We start from the raw sequence: 15,693 nt of genomic DNA, 5'->3' as shown, positions 1-15,693 counted from the left end.
AATTACGCATTATGTCAGGAGTGACCTGTTTGTGTTCGGATCTTTTTAATTGTTTAAACACTATGAACCAGGCATATTTATGATTAACATTAACAAGTAAATTCGGAGAATCAACTGTCACAGTGTTCTATAAAAAAACACCCTGCTAAGTGAGCACCGGACTATAATAACTAACAAACTGAGATATTGCGCTATAAAACTTTATGTTGCTATACATTTCGTGCAATTAGCAATGCACTGCGAATACATACAATTTACTCGGAAGGACAATTAAACATCCGTACATAGACAGTTCCGCAAAGAACTTAATTAGCTATTCGCATGAGATGAACAATATTAAGTGGAACCTTGTCATGTCGCTGTAAATGGTCAAGCAAACCAGCATCAAGTGCACGACACAGTCGAGAAATTAAATTTCATGTAAGCACTACATGTACTAATTCACAGCAACAACTTCCGAATTTAAATTAATTTCGGTGACGCAAAGGTTGAGTGCGAAATAATAGTCATGGCCAAGGATTTTCAATAATGGGTGGTGGGAAAACGTTTATTAAAGAACTGCCGTTTCCCGAAAAACGCACAAATTCGCAAAACAAGTTACGTGAGAATTGCTCGCAACCGTCCGCAATTTCATTTCGAAATTCTTGCTCAAGTGATATTGCAAAACAGCTATTGAAGTCGAAATGCAGATTGCCTTCGGTTTTCTGTTCTTGTGTACGGTGGTTTGTGTAAATGCGCTTACGCCCGTGGAGAAATGTCCAACAGGTAAAATACCTTTTCTTTTAATTTTAGATAGTGTTTAACCCTAATGCGGTACAACGGAAGAGCTTTGTGAGTGATTTTGTTGGACGAGGTGAGACCTTTTGAATAAAGAATGGCTGACTTGGTAAAAGCAAATTTTTCCTTTTGACTTTTGCATGTGTACTTACGGCTGTCTCGTCCTTAGCAGTCCAATAGTCAAACGATCATTTTTGCAAAAATATGCTTATGGAAAAAATGTTTATTTACCTATTTTTAATTATGCAAGTATGTTCCTTTGCACAATATAAAGTACTATAACAGTGTAAAAGTCACTTATAAACATAAATCTCACATTTTCTGCAAGGTTATTCAGAGTTCTGAATTGGCATGTTTTTTGTGGCATAAGTATTCCATGAAATAATCTATATCAAAAGCATTGTTTTTCAATTGTGTGGTTTCAGTTGATGCTAAAACGAGATTAGAAAACTCGATCCCTTGGCATTGTCACATTTTAGCGCTTTTCCAAAAAACTTGGAAGACGTTCTTATTTTTCTATTAAATTTGGATTGTGCATCCCGTAGCGTGTAGCCACGGTATACAACGGACAAAAATTGTTTTCAAAAATGTTAGAAAGTGAAGATTCCAATAAAGTCACAGTGATTTTACTTACTGTCTATCATATCTTAACATGGCGTTAATTCGTATAGCAACACATGGTTAATGATCTATTAGAAAACAAATGGGTGAGTTCCCACCAGTTAAATTTAGAATCAAAACCATTGCCTAGTTCTACTTTATTGAGAGAACTCGAACTGTGGCGCATTTTTTTAAAAATTTTTGATCGCTTTAGGTACAGTGTATTTTTTCCTCATCTTTCGTCATCTCCCTATGATTTAGTTATCCGAACATAATTAAAGTAATGACAAATATGGTGCGCCATGTATTCTGTGCTTTAAAAGTTCGAAAGTACTTCCATAAACCTACAATTAATTGTAATGTCTTTGATCATACATTCTTAAGCCAACTTTTTAAGCGAAGATTGGATTTTATCATTCACATACATTAATTTCTGTTTAATGGGGGGGGGGGGCATCCCGTGGAACGCTCCCGTTTCATTTGCCTGTGACATTCCGCGAAAAATAATATCCTTTCACGGCAATAATAACGTACTATTCTAGACCATTCTTTTACAAGCGTAAAACATAATAGGAGTAATATAAGCATCACTTTCATCTTAATCAACAAATCCCCCATTTCATACTTAGACTACCTAAACTACTGTCGATGTTGGCTGTTGATGTTAATTTTAAAGGTCACGTCGTGTAGCAGGTGGGTAATTGAATAACTTGTAGTAGTGGTTTAGCGAATTCTGACTTGGTGAAATGTATGTTTCATAACTTAAGGTAGTGCTAGTTTCAAAAATTCAATTATTTGTAAGGGCATTTCCAACTTTCATATAATTTTGATAACGTATTTTTCCGACCTGGGAAGGCTAGCGATTTCAGGGCCCTTCTAGGTTCCAGTGGAGTGATTGAAAACATCTAAAGTCCCAAAGAGTATACGTATAATTAATTCCATCGCTGTTGACGTAGCGCGACTCTGGGATCTATACGTACGTCGTCTAGTATAAAAACAGGCGCAGGTAGCCGACCACTGCAAAACGTAGGTATATCTTTTTTTTCGCATGGGATAGATAGAGATGGAAATAGAACAGCATAATTTGTGTACACCTCACAAGCAACCAGTTTTGCAGTGGGCGGCAACCTGCGATGATTGACGTGACTGTAGTTACACTAAAAGAGCAATAGTTATCCTAACTAAAATTCAACTAATTTTTGTTTGCACGTTTTGCAGTTTCCTCCCTTGTCGCGACGTATAAGCGTTGCTCTTTTTTTAACATTATCTGACAGTTAAGTTTTACCAAAGAATACTTGTTTTACTAACTAGATCTGACCTATATCACATAACAGTTTGGAGATTGAATAAGCTTTGAGATTACAAAACTTATTATGTTTTATTACACATAATGCTTTCCTAAAAGTATCCGCAATAATTGATTAATAAATTCAGAAATTTCCAGACACACAGGAGACTACTTTTATGGATGTTTTTCCGATACGCATGCTTAAGATCGTTATAAACTCGAAATTAGAAGGTCAATACCTTTAATGTTATTTTAACATACCACCACAATAGCTCCGTTGTAGCCACCGAACAACTTCAATACTGCACATTTGATCAATTCGCCCTCGACTTTATTTATTTCAACAACTAAACCCACAAATTTAACGTCTATTCTTCTTTTACTGGCAGAGATAATTTTTTTGCGCTTAAATTTAAATATCCCCTTTAATCTCTTGCCGGCGAAATATTTTCTTTTGGCTACACATTTTACCGCAAAACCTTCCTTTAGACCGAATGCCCTCAAAAACTTTTCAGACTATCCCCTTCCTATTTGGTGATAATTAGTTCACACTAGAGTTCACACCCTTTTTCTCAAAAATTATTTTGAAAAATTATTTCAGCAACTCAATTTTTCGACGAATACAAAATGGCAGAAACGTCCAAACTAAGATCTCAATTGATGATAAAACAATGAAACATAGAAATTACGAGAAATCTGCTGTATGGGCACATGTCGAGTTGAATAACCCAAATCACAATTTTTGTACTTTATGGTAGCAACTATTTCTAGCAATTATTTTTGTTGCTAGGATTGGGAACTGTTTCTGGCAGAAATGTTTCTTGCGACAGTAACTTTTCCTGAAATAGTAATCAATTCTTTTTCTTCTAGATTTGTCTCGTATAGTGGTCCTCTTAACTAATACCACTTTCAAATTCAGCAAATACGCCAAATACAAAAAGTCTTTTTTATGGAAATAACGTGACCATGATGCTTCTACTGTAAAATTGAAACAATGTATTGTCCCCTAGCGTTTACTTTGGGAAAATGTAACAAAATTATCTTGAGACACGATAAGCTTAGTCAAATTAGAGATGGGGCGGTGTAAATATGGATGTCCTTATATACAAGCAAAGATAAAGCAAAAGGGAAATGTATTAATAGCACAGATCCGGATCGACGCCACTTAGTCCTCAGTAAATATCAAAAGAGCGGGGAGAATACTTACCAAAAGGGAGAAACAAGGCAGACTAAGAGATCTTTGTTCTGATCTTGATAAGCTAGGAAATAAAATATTTGATAGGAAAAGAACATAAACAATAATTGATGTCACAATTGATGATTTAATCAAATGATCTCAAAAATATTACAAATAGGTCACTGTAATATTAAATTAATTTTTCGTAAAAAGGGAGATCAACACCTAGTCAGAGAAAATATTAATATCAAAACAGGCCTCCACAGAAACAACGTAGCTATAATACCTAGTTAAATGAATCTCAATCAAATGCAACAATTACAACTCGATTGTATCGAAAACCAATATGCAATCAAATGTTAATCAAGGAATCGACGAAAATAACAAAATTTACCTTTGAACTCTGGTCCTAGTAGTCCAAGAGCTCAGTAGTAAAGTATACCTTGAACGCCCGGACGATTCTAATCATTTTCATTGGATTCGCCATAAAAAGTTGTATTAGAATCGACAACGGTGCCGACGAAAATCCTGCCGAAAGCAATTAAAAAAAAATTAAATTCGCCCCTTATTTTTGGAAAATGTACTTTATTGTCCCGGACGTTCAGGAAGAGTACTAAAGGGTGCATATGGATGAGTTTGATCGGAAAAAGTCACGGTGCCGGGGCGCAACTTGCCGCAACCCTTGGCACCGCGACTACAAATGGGGTGGTAAATCGTACTAAACTACCTTTTTGTCCCGGACCAAAATGACCTATATGAAATATGTAGCTTGCGATTATACGAATATAAAAAAATGTTCCAAAACCCACTCGTGGGTATTGCCGCGTAACACAAAGTATTGAAACGATGCATCGTCATCGAAAGCACACAAAATGTCGAATCTGCATATTGAAGTACGTTCACGTCCAGAGAAAGAGAGGGGTTAAATAAGTAAAATAATGTTTCAAAAAACTTACCAAACATACGAAAGTTGTCTATGAGCAGTCTGTGCAATCACTGCGCATGTCCACATAATTTTTACCATGTGCGAAATGATTGCCTTTACTAGAAGCATCTGTGGTTAAAATTTCAAAGAAATATCTCCATAAATAAGAAAGTTAGCATTGCGCAGTCACTGCGCATGCCCACATAATTTTTACTATGTGCAAAATGTTTGCCTTTACTAGAAGCGCATGTGGTTAAAATTTCAAAGAAATATCTCCATAAATAAGAAAGTTGGCATTGCGCAGTCTACGCAAAATATGGAGTTAAATGAAACTGATCGAAATGGGCAAATATAGACCATAACAGCTTTCAATTAGCGAAAACCCGAAGTCTCTAGGTGGCCCAGGGGCCGAGATTTCGATGGAACGGACGGACGGACGGACGGACGGACGGAAACACGAGCACATAAGCTTTACCTCAACTTCGTTGTGTTACGCTAAAAACAACGGTGCCGACTCTCAGGATGCCGGAAGTCCTCGGCACCGTCGATGGAAACCGGGCGCGCGCGAGCCTATTGACACTAACCACCCCTTGTGGTTAGGGACTCCTCGGTTCCTTGAAATATACATATTTTCAAACGTCTTAAACCAAGTTTCAGCCACTTACTACAAGGTGAAATGGTACACGTATCAAATCCTCTGATTTTCTTGACGAGTTTCTCAGAATCTTTTCTCGTCGAGAAAATTTTGTGGAATATATTTGATCTCGCGGTATCCACGCTGTTATATTTTTTCACCGAATACGTACTTAAGTGACGTGAATACTTGCAATTTTTCAATTTTCGCAATTTCAAGAGGTTCGCGCGCGCCCGGATTCCATCGACGGTGCCGAGGACTTCCGGCATCCTGAGAGTCGGCACCGTTGGTTTTTTATATTCGTATAATCGCAAGCTACATATTTCATATAGGTCATTTTGGTCCGGGAGAAAAAGGTAGTTTAGTACGATTTACCACCCCATTTGTAGTGGCGGTGCCAAGGGTTGCGGCAAGTTGCGCCTCGGCACCGTGACTTTCCGATAAAACTCATCCATATGCACCCTTTAGTACTATTCCTGAACGTCCGGGACAATAAAGTAGATTTTCCAAAAGTAAGGGGCGAATTTAATTTTTTTTTAACTGCTTTCGGCAGGATTTTCGCCGGCACCGTTGTCGATTCTAATACATTTTTTTATGGCGAATCCAATGAGAATGATTAGAATCGTCCGGGCGTTCAAAGTATACTTTCCTACTGGGTCTTGGACTATAGCGGCAGTCTGAATTCAGAAGGGCGCGTTTTGCAAATCTGTAACATACAACAACACAAACAAACAAATAAAAGGGTTAGTGAATCGCGCTGCGCATAAAGTATTGCGAAATATAGTATATTCGCTGGTAGCTTTGCCGTTTTGCAATTGGGAATTCCCACTTGTAAACTGTATGGTTCAAATTCATTATATCACAATGGTTAATAGCCTTGTTTACCCGAGAATTGCTCGGGGCGTTCGGAAATGCCCAACATTTAAGGTGAGAATGATGATAATTTAGAAAAGGGCAAGAACGATGTAAGGATATGTCTTCAAAAATTAAGCGCTAAAGACATACCGGGAAAGCTACAGCGAATATAACTATAGCAATTTGCATCTAATCAATTCGACGGCAGAAGCTTCACTAAAGGGGAAAAGAAATACAACTTCGTGGGCAAGATAAAAGTAAAGGAGAAGGAATAGCATTAGAAATACCATGGAAAACACTGCACGACCTCGGTCGGCGACACTAATACCTATAGGAATAAGAAATCTATAACAAAGAACCAATGTAAAAGAACTCTACTACAACACGAATAACTAATTTAAACTAGTGGATTACAAAGAAGATACCTAGAAGGCATAATGAGACTAAATTTACATGAGAGCAAACAGAATTTCAATAAACGAGAGTATATTTCGAATGTTAAGGAAAATGTTCAAACAGAGAAAAACACGTTAGAAATGTTTATTGAAATAAGTTCGTATAGTGGTCCTCTAACTTATAGGTACCACTTTCAAATTCGTGTACGCCCCCTCAGCAAAGACACCAAATAGAAAAAATCACTTTTATGGAAATAAGGCGACGATGATATATCTACTGAAAAACTGAAACAAAGTATTGTCTCCTAGGTATAAGATACGAACATATTTCAATAAAAATTGCTAAGGGACAATACTTTGTTTCAGTTTTACACTAGAAACATCAGCATCATGTTATCTTCATAAAAATGATTCGTTGCATTTGATGTGCTCCTAATGATCAAGGCAATGGAAATAACGGGCGATCAAGAATGAGTGACTGTCGAGTCGCCTTTGAAAGTTCAAGTTAAGTAGGATTTCCCATGTAAACAAAAATTCCAAAAGTGACTAGACGGTCACTCATTTTTGATCGCTATGTATAAGCGAAAATTACAAAGATCTGATAGGAAGAGCACAAAATGTAGTTTCTATGCATCAAAGCAATGTAATGTGTTTGTTACCATGCAACTGAAGATTAAAAAGCTACACTTTGTGAAACTCAAGTTCCAACTGCAATTGTTGGATGGGCAACAAAAATGGTTACGAATAAAACACTCGTTTTATTGTTGCTTCCCCAAAAATGTATCGGCGATATCCCCAAGTCTATTCGAATATGCTAAAAGTGGTGGCATGGAAGCTTTTTTTTTACTATGATGGGGTTGTCTGAAAATTGATACTTGCGAGGACCCTCAGGCTCTTTTAAAGCAACTTAAAGTACAGACAATTTGAGAATGTCTACGAGGATTTACATCCTGTACTTTTTTTATTTACGGGGTCCATAAGGAAAAGAGATTGATCAAATTTGGATTAAGTCTTTCATTGTAACACTTAAAAAATATGCTCGAACTTCCTGAGTAAAATTTTTGGGCTACAAGGACATCCATACAACTTGCCGTTGTTACGAGACCGATAGGGAAATACACATTGTTTAGTCTAAATGTTTTACTCTAAACAAAGCCAGAAAATGCGTCAGATAAAGCAAATTTTTATTCCTTTCAATGACTAAACAAACCATAATGACCCATGACTTACATTTCACTACTGCAAGTATGGTTGCGGTTATGCGATCAAAAATGAGTGGCGGTCGAATCGCCTTTGGAAGTTCCATGTCAACAAAAATTCCAAAAGGGCCTCGACAACAACTCATTTTTGATTGCATCGTTGCATTGCATAGTAGAAATAGCATAGCGATGCGAATCATCCCTTTGCACTGATTCTCCACAAGTATCTTTATAGGGTTGGCTTTTAGTTCAATATAAATCTTTTTACTTTATAGAATATTTTACTTACTTTTACAATTATCTTATTTTAGGAAAATCCCTTGAAGATTATAAACTAACCGCAAAAATTGGAAACTGCAAGAAATCCTCTTGTCGACTGAAAAAGGGCCGCTTGGTAGTGATAGAATTCAGATTCACATCAGGTAAACGCTTCATTACTGCCACCTTATTATATTTATTTCGAAATTGTTTTCAGATCGCAACGTTAAATCTTTAACGAACGAAGTGAGCGCCTACATTGCAGGACTTCCATTCCCTTTCATTGGGGTGGACAACACTCCAGCATGCGATAACATTTACGAAAGTGATGGTAGAACGAAGTCGGGTTGCAAGCTGGTGGCTGGACAAGAATACGTCTACAGATCACCAATAAAAATTTTGGAAATTTATCCTTTGGTAAATATTAGACTCTAATTACTGTTGTTTCATCGACTTAATCGATTGATGAGGGGAACTGTAGTTCCTCATCATTTGCGATGTGGGAAATTTACGGTTGGCTTGATCATAATAGTGCAAAAGTGTCATTTAAAGATTAATTGATTCCAAAGTATAAACACCGACGTTAATTTCATGGTCGACGGTGATCAATTAAGCGCGGTTACAGAATACATGAGCAGTTGGCATGATTACTTATTACACCAAAAAAATTAAAAAAAATAGTTACCTAAAAACACTTAATGATAATTCTTTTGTTTGCGTTCCAGATTAAGCTGCGAGTCCATTGGGGTTTAAAAGCTGACGATGGAAACTATGTTATGTGTTTCGAAGTTCCTGCGTCAATAGTGAGTTAAGTATGTCACGAGTTCGTGATAATGGTTTTGTTTTAAATTATAATTTAGCATTAACACTATCCTATAATTAAAGTGATATTAGAGATAATGTTTTTGTAGCTGGGTGTAGTAGGTATGTTAATCAATGTAAATTATTGGTGACATGATAAAGTTTTTGTAAATATGTAAAATTAAAATATAATTTGTTTTCAATTTCTTGACTAAAGTTTCCCAAGTTCAATTTACTTATTGCGCTAGTTAGGTTGTTAGGAATTTTTTTTTAAATCGGAAAGGCCATGCAGGTAAAGCCGATACTTTCTTCTTCCTCGTAGAGAAAAGTAAAGAAGAAACGTTAATCTAAGATTGGGATGTTTGAACACATCTCCCAAAAGAAACATTTTGGATTTTCGGTTTATTTAGAAAAAATACTTGTTTTTGTAATTCTTACGACCCAAGTCTTTTAAAGAAGATGGCAACCAACATACTTATGAGGTGATTGTAGTTAAATAGGTGCATCAAAATGGTTTAAAGAAGAACTCAGAACACTTTAAATAGTATATTCTCTGGGAAATAGATTTGTCCTTTTGGCTGTTTTAAAAACGGCTGGTTAGTTCGGCAATTTGTACAGAGATGATCGTAGGTGTTTAGTCGTTGGTTCTGTTGCTTGGTTGTAGTTGAGGGCATAGTAGGCAGTTAGTGTCCTTTGCTGTGGTGTCCTCGGCTGGCTGCTTGGAGGGGTTACGTAATAAGTAGATAGGGGGCCACCCATGCGAGACAGTCCCATGGCGGAAACAGGCTTGTTTATTAAACGAACCTGATTCTGTTAAACGGACATATTTATACTGAAGAGAGCTGTTTCTAGGGAATAGATCTGACTTTAATGAAGAGACCTGTTTCTGTTTAACTAACCTGTTTTTGGTAATCAGACCTGTTTCCGTCGACAAACAGAATTGAATCGAACTGGTCGAAGGTCAGACACCAAATTTCGACGTCGTTGACACCTAACCAAAAGCGCGTCTCGGACACGGGCGCTTGGACCTCACTGTTATGGGACTGTCTCGCATGGGTGGCCCTCTATCTACTGTAATAAGTGGTACCACGTCGGAAAAATATTCCTGCAGCCGCAAGGCCCACATCGTCAGCTTGTTTCTATCATCTGGCTGCGGTTGTGCTGTCCGTTTGTAGTGTAAAATGTCTGTCTGTTGCCATCTGCTTCGATCCTAGGTAACGGACGGATTGTACCCCGAATGTAGGTACATTTCTCTACGGCGAGTCGCAGTGTATGCTGCTGCAGCAATTCCAGTAGGTACTAGATACAGGTGTTAGAGGTGGAGGTGTTCCTCGTACTTCCGGGAGATGTTGCCACCTTGCCCCTGGTCAAAGTTGGTGTAGGAGGAATGGTTTGGCGGATAAATCTCGGGTACGTCGGGAAAATTAAAACGGAGTACACGGCAGCTCCAGGAATTCTATAGGGTAAGCTGCGGCCGGCTACTGGCGAATGCTCAAATAAAATTAAAACACACAGTAATTTCTCTAAGCGGAAACGAAAGCAACGAAACACACAAATGCAAATGCAGGAAACTGTATCCCCCCTCCCCCCACCACCACCACCATTAATGGAACAGAAAGGAAACAAGTTTAAAATGTCATTATGCAAACATAAATGACAATTACAATTGCTTGTATTCTAAGCGCCTCTGTATTAAATTTGATTTAAATGCTTCAGTAAATAAGGAAGTTGATATTGTGCATGCGCAAAACCAAATTTTGCAACTGGTGTTAGATTTGCCTTTATGTCAAATGCCTATGTACAATAGTATATTAAGTATGGAGAACGGTAAGGGATTTTTACCGTTCGAAGACAATTGTTTGGAGGAGGAGCGAAGCGACGACTCCAATTATTGTCTGAGAACGGTAACCCTTAACGTTCGACGTGCTTATAACATTTTTTGCGCGATCGAAATTAACATTATCCAACCAATATAACTATGCACTAAGAAATTAACGAGCAGAATAAATCGAAATGTTCGAAGTGGTATGGTGTACATCACTAGGCAACCAGTTTAAATGTCAAAATTGAAATTAATAATTTCATAAAATTGTGCATGTGTCTGATGTAGTTTACTAGCTTTGCACTTCCTTTATGACTTTATGAGCGTCTTGCTATAGGAAACAACAGCACAAATTGTACGTTTAATGTACCTAACAATAATTAAAGATTAAATGTAATGTAAGACTGTTGATTTTTAAAAAGGCGTCGGTAAGTATTTTTGCTGTTCTGTTTTTAGATCGGTAAGTAATTTTGACGTCGTCGTAATCATAGCAACTGGTAAATTCTACGTACTGTCATGGAAACACCCATGGTAAATAGTCAGAAATGACCGATCGCGCAAAAAATTTCATTTAAATGCCTTCATGTTCATAAATAAGAAAGTTGGCATTGCGCATGCGCAAAACAACATTTTGGAAACGTTGTTAATTTTACTTATATTCGTAGTGTTTACATATAAAGTTTCAGTTAAATATCTTCATAAATAAAAAAGTTGTCCTATTCGAGTGGTAGGAGTTGATAAGTTCCACTTCCGCTAAGTCATTGATATTTAGCACCATAAAGAACTGATTATATTACATAATCAAACCTGGATATCAATCATATTGTGTATTACAATGATGCCGACCGGAGCCCTCCGAGCGTTGTGGCCCCTCTCTCTCTCGACGGCCCTGGTTAGTTCACTTTGAAGAATCGCCCTTGAAATCCCAATTGCACGAAACTAGCCTCATTATGCAGCAAGGCTTCAAAGACATCCGCCCATATTCCAAAGTTGAGTACCTACTTTAACTAGACTGGCCGCATTTTTGCGAGTTTGCTCTGCCCGTCTGTGGTATTTTTTGTGACTGGTGCTGTAATTTCCCTATTTAGGAACATTCTTTTCCGTTGCTCGAGCTCGACACATAACAAGGTTCCATGACAATATTTTCTTATTGGCTGGTCTCTTCATTATGGGTCAAAGTCTTCACAAATCAGAGCAGCGATTGGTTGCACTATGAAGCCTATATCATTTTTTCCATTCAATTTGTTGCACACAGATACGTGTGGAGAGCTCTAGTAGATATCTCTACTCTTTCCAATTGTTTACCCTGATGCTTAATTATACTCATAATTGCCTTTGTACAGAATCAATCCCTTGATGACAACCGGATCGGCGGAGGAGTTCGTTTGATGTCATGAAAATCAAACGGACTTCGATACTTGGCCATGGTAACAACTACATAAGTAGTAGATCACCTTGTTCAATCTAGGCGACAAAAAATGGGCCTGACTTATCGCATTAACTGTCTTCCCAAGAGCACCCTTCGCTAAAACTCAAACTCAGTAAAAAAAATTAAATTAGAAGAATTAATAGGGATGCAATATTAAAAAAATTCTTTCAACTACACGTAAAATGGGAAGATATTGTGTATTTCATTTGAACCCGAACATAAAAAATTAATCTAAGGGGCGAATGTCCGACGCTGGATGTTCTGGGGAAGATTTTAGCTGTCTTCAAGTATCGCTTGATCTGGTATAGTGCAGTACTCCAACTAAAAATCTTCGTTTGTGTATGTTTATTCAGTTCAAACTGTAACTTTCAACCTACCTATCCCTCTGTTAGATTTTTTGACAGGAAATTACTTTTGCATTGATCAATTCAGAAACTTAATGAATAACCGCTTAGAGAGAAATGGCTAATCCATTTGTCTCACTAATTCGCCGTGGAGGTATCAAGGCAATAAAGTAAATGTTTCTCTTTCGGTCCCATAATCGTGCTGGCAATAAAGAAACAAAGAATTTGCTCCCATATTACTTTATGGCACTTTCATTCAAAATATTAAAACAAAAACTGGTTAGATATCTAGAAAACCCAATAATTAACTTTGGGAAAGCATCACCGTGACATTGACAAAGATGATCCCGGTAAAAATTCCGATCACTATTTACCTTGAAGCAGTTCAATACACAGAAACTGTTCTGTAAATTCCAAACTAAACATGTTTATAATTCAAAACTGTTTTTTTTATACAATGCCCCTCTATTACGCAATTGCTTACATACAAAAATAACAGCCAACAGCGAATAGCATATATTTATTCGGAAGTAGCAGCGATTTAAACGTGTGGAGATCGAGTGCGTTTCGAGTTGTTAAAGAGAGAGTGACCAGCTGGTAATAAGTAGATAATCACCGGTTACTCGTATCGGTCTTAACATTAACGGCACAGTTTATTCACCGCCTTGGCAGATCCAGGTCGACATACAGTTTTTAAAAGAAGAAATGCATTCGATATTTCATGGTCTTGTATTGTTCCTGGTTATTGGATGTATAGTGGCAGAAACACCAGTGCAAAAATGTCCTAAAGGTAAGCGGAAATAATTTTCAAGTGAGATTATTATTATTGCGGTGAAAGTTTTTCTCCAAAATTATGTAAAGTTAGCAAAAATATTTAATTTTTTTTCCGGGACGCTTGTCGAAGAGATGATCACGCTTTAAGCATCACAGATTCCCAAACACAATGGTCCAATGAAATCTGTCACAATTTCCTGGTCTAAAAAGTCGTATAACTTCAATCCTTTGACGGAATTATGTGCATTTCCCAAATTACTTTTATGATCAGTGTAATTAAACCTTCATTTTAACCTACCAGTCTAACCTGTTGTTAAACAAGCACTTGCTTGTAACGTGAATACTCGTACAATTTCGATTATCCTATGACCTATGATGACGTCCACGAAGACGTACTTTAAATCGGTTATAATTATAACAAAGCTACTTATCGCAACAGGTATATACCTACAGAAGATGTATTACATCAGAGGAAAGTCCAAGAAAGTATTAGCTAATCCTATCATACACTGTTGCACACTAATTATAGGGGCAGAAGGAAATCCAGTTCCCTTCTAAAATTTTGTTATTCATGTTTGCCAAATTCGCCGATTATTAGTGGATATCGGTTTTTGAAATTATTGTTTGTCTTGACTGACCCGGTTGAACCTGCTTGTTTCTTTAGGGCTGGTGCAGTTCGATGCGAAATCACAAACACTGAATACATCTCATCGTTTAATGAGCCAAAATTATATGGGTCAATTTGTACTGCTGAGAAAATTCATTAAGTTTTTAAAGTTCATTATGGACATTATCGTAAACCGTGGAAATTAGTGAATGGATGTATACAAAATAGGAAAAATAATTAAAATTGATGGTGTTAGATACACAATAAACATTAGGGTTATTATATTGCCAAGGTAAACCTTGACTAAAACCATAAATTATTGTAATTTATACAAAAGATTAGCTAATTTGATTAACTCAAATCAGTTTGTTACTTGTTGCTGTCGTGCCATATTGCAATTTTTCTTTTCTTAATGACATTTATCATCTGAAGTCCTACTTCAATTTTAATTTTCGTTCTATCTTTGGCATGTTTTTATTATCGAACTGAAAATGACACAGGGTCATACAGTAATGGACAATTTCTTTTGAAAGGAATGTTCTTAAACATATTTTCTGATGTTATTCCTTGGAAACCACTACTTACTACTATTGGTTTATGCGCGGTTTCGCTTTTATTATTAATTGCAGGAGTGGAACTAATGTGACCGCAGGCAATGATATTTTAATCTCAAATCTGCTGGCCTACAGGGCGTCTTCCGCCGGTAAACTAATAGATTAAAGCTAACCGTTTCGACGGCACGTATATGGAATAAAACGTAAAAGTTGTATTATAATAAAACGGCAATCAATTATTCAGAAGCAAGGTACGGTAACGCAAATGTAATGACACTTATTTACAATTAATTAACAATAAATTTATACCAGTATTGGGTTTAATTGATTTATAACAGTTAAATATGATTGATCACTCACACACACAATTTATAACAGTGCGAACTATTTATTACTTCAGCATTGATATTGGAACTGACTGAAACGCAATTCGATTTGCTTATATAGCAAACGCCCCCCTTTTTTGAAAGATCACGAACCCATCCCAATATTCTAGAATGTTCTTGAACAAACACTTCATATTTCCCGGAAAGATTTCGTCACGTCTACGTTTGTTCTCTATCGCCGGTCCTCGATATCTATCGAGATTTCTGGAATATTCGCCCCCCCCCCACCCCCTTAAAACTTATCAAATTCTTGCTGTGACCATAGCTTGAAACCTACTCTTTACTGTATTAAGTGCAGCTACTGGGGCACATGTCCCAATCTCAGTACCCTTCTTCTACTAGATCGCGAATGAGTTTAAATTCATTTGCCGAACAGGCATTAATTGTTTAGTATTTACTGGTACTTGTCCAGGAGTTTGTAAGTAATTTTCAAGAGAGAATTAAAGTTGTCATTTATGGAACTGTAAAAATGGCGAGTATGTCAAAAGCCGTTCGGAGGAATTGTAACTGTACGGGTATGGGTCAATCACATTCGTCAATCTTTGCCATCTCATATGAATTGGTTGATCACATTTGTTTGTATGCATAGAACGATGCGAAACAGATAAACAACGTGCTGAGGCACTATGTATGATTAAGAACTTTACGAGAGAAACGTGCCTACTTAGTTGTCACATTCGTAATAACACAAATGCGGTAGTGCCTTGTACGTGTATAAAGGAGCAATATTCTAGCATTTAGTGCGCCTTCTATGCAACTTTCCAAATTCCACTTGCGTCCTTATTTACCTCACAAGAAAATGAGGTTTGTCTTTTGTATTTTCCGGTTTGAATTAGTCGCCTTTGTGCCATCCAAAGCAGTCAAACGC

The 15,693-nt window shown here is 37.0% G+C and overlaps 1 protein-coding gene across 1 annotated transcript; it reads left to right on the top strand.

Moving 5' to 3' along the window:
- The first annotated feature begins 496 nt into the window (after window positions 1-496).
- LOC116169918 (NPC intracellular cholesterol transporter 2-like) lies at window positions 497-9,112 on the top strand. The gene is made up of 4 exons (XM_031486126.1): window positions 497-765; window positions 8,162-8,272; window positions 8,326-8,525; window positions 8,834-9,112. The coding sequence occupies exons 1-4, from the start codon at window positions 684-686 to the stop codon at window positions 8,918-8,920; spliced, it is 480 nt and encodes a 159-aa protein (XP_031341986.1). The 5' UTR covers window positions 497-683; the 3' UTR covers window positions 8,921-9,112.
- Window positions 9,113-15,693: the final 6,581 nt, after the last annotated feature.

This window comes from Photinus pyralis, unplaced genomic scaffold (genome assembly GCF_008802855.1).
Source record: "Photinus pyralis isolate 1611_PpyrPB1 unplaced genomic scaffold, Ppyr1.3 Ppyr1.4_LG4, whole genome shotgun sequence".
Taxonomy (NCBI): domain Eukaryota; kingdom Metazoa; phylum Arthropoda; class Insecta; order Coleoptera; family Lampyridae; genus Photinus; species Photinus pyralis.
The sequence above is the reverse complement of the archived record's forward strand: the minus strand, read 5'-3'. Positions and strand labels throughout refer to the sequence as shown.

Bases quoted from the DNA above. Each gene is read 5' to 3' on its own strand.
- LOC116169918 (XM_031486126.1), top strand. From the start codon at position 684: ATGCAGATTGCCTTCGGTTTTCTGTTCTTGTGTACGGTGGTTTGTGTA. The intron at 766-8,161 runs GTAAAATACCTT...ATCTTATTTTAG, and splicing joins CGTGGAGAAATGTCCAACAG to GAAAATCCCTTGAAGATTAT. The intron at 8,526-8,833 runs GTAAATATTAGA...TTTGCGTTCCAG, and splicing joins TTTTGGAAATTTATCCTTTG to ATTAAGCTGCGAGTCCATTG.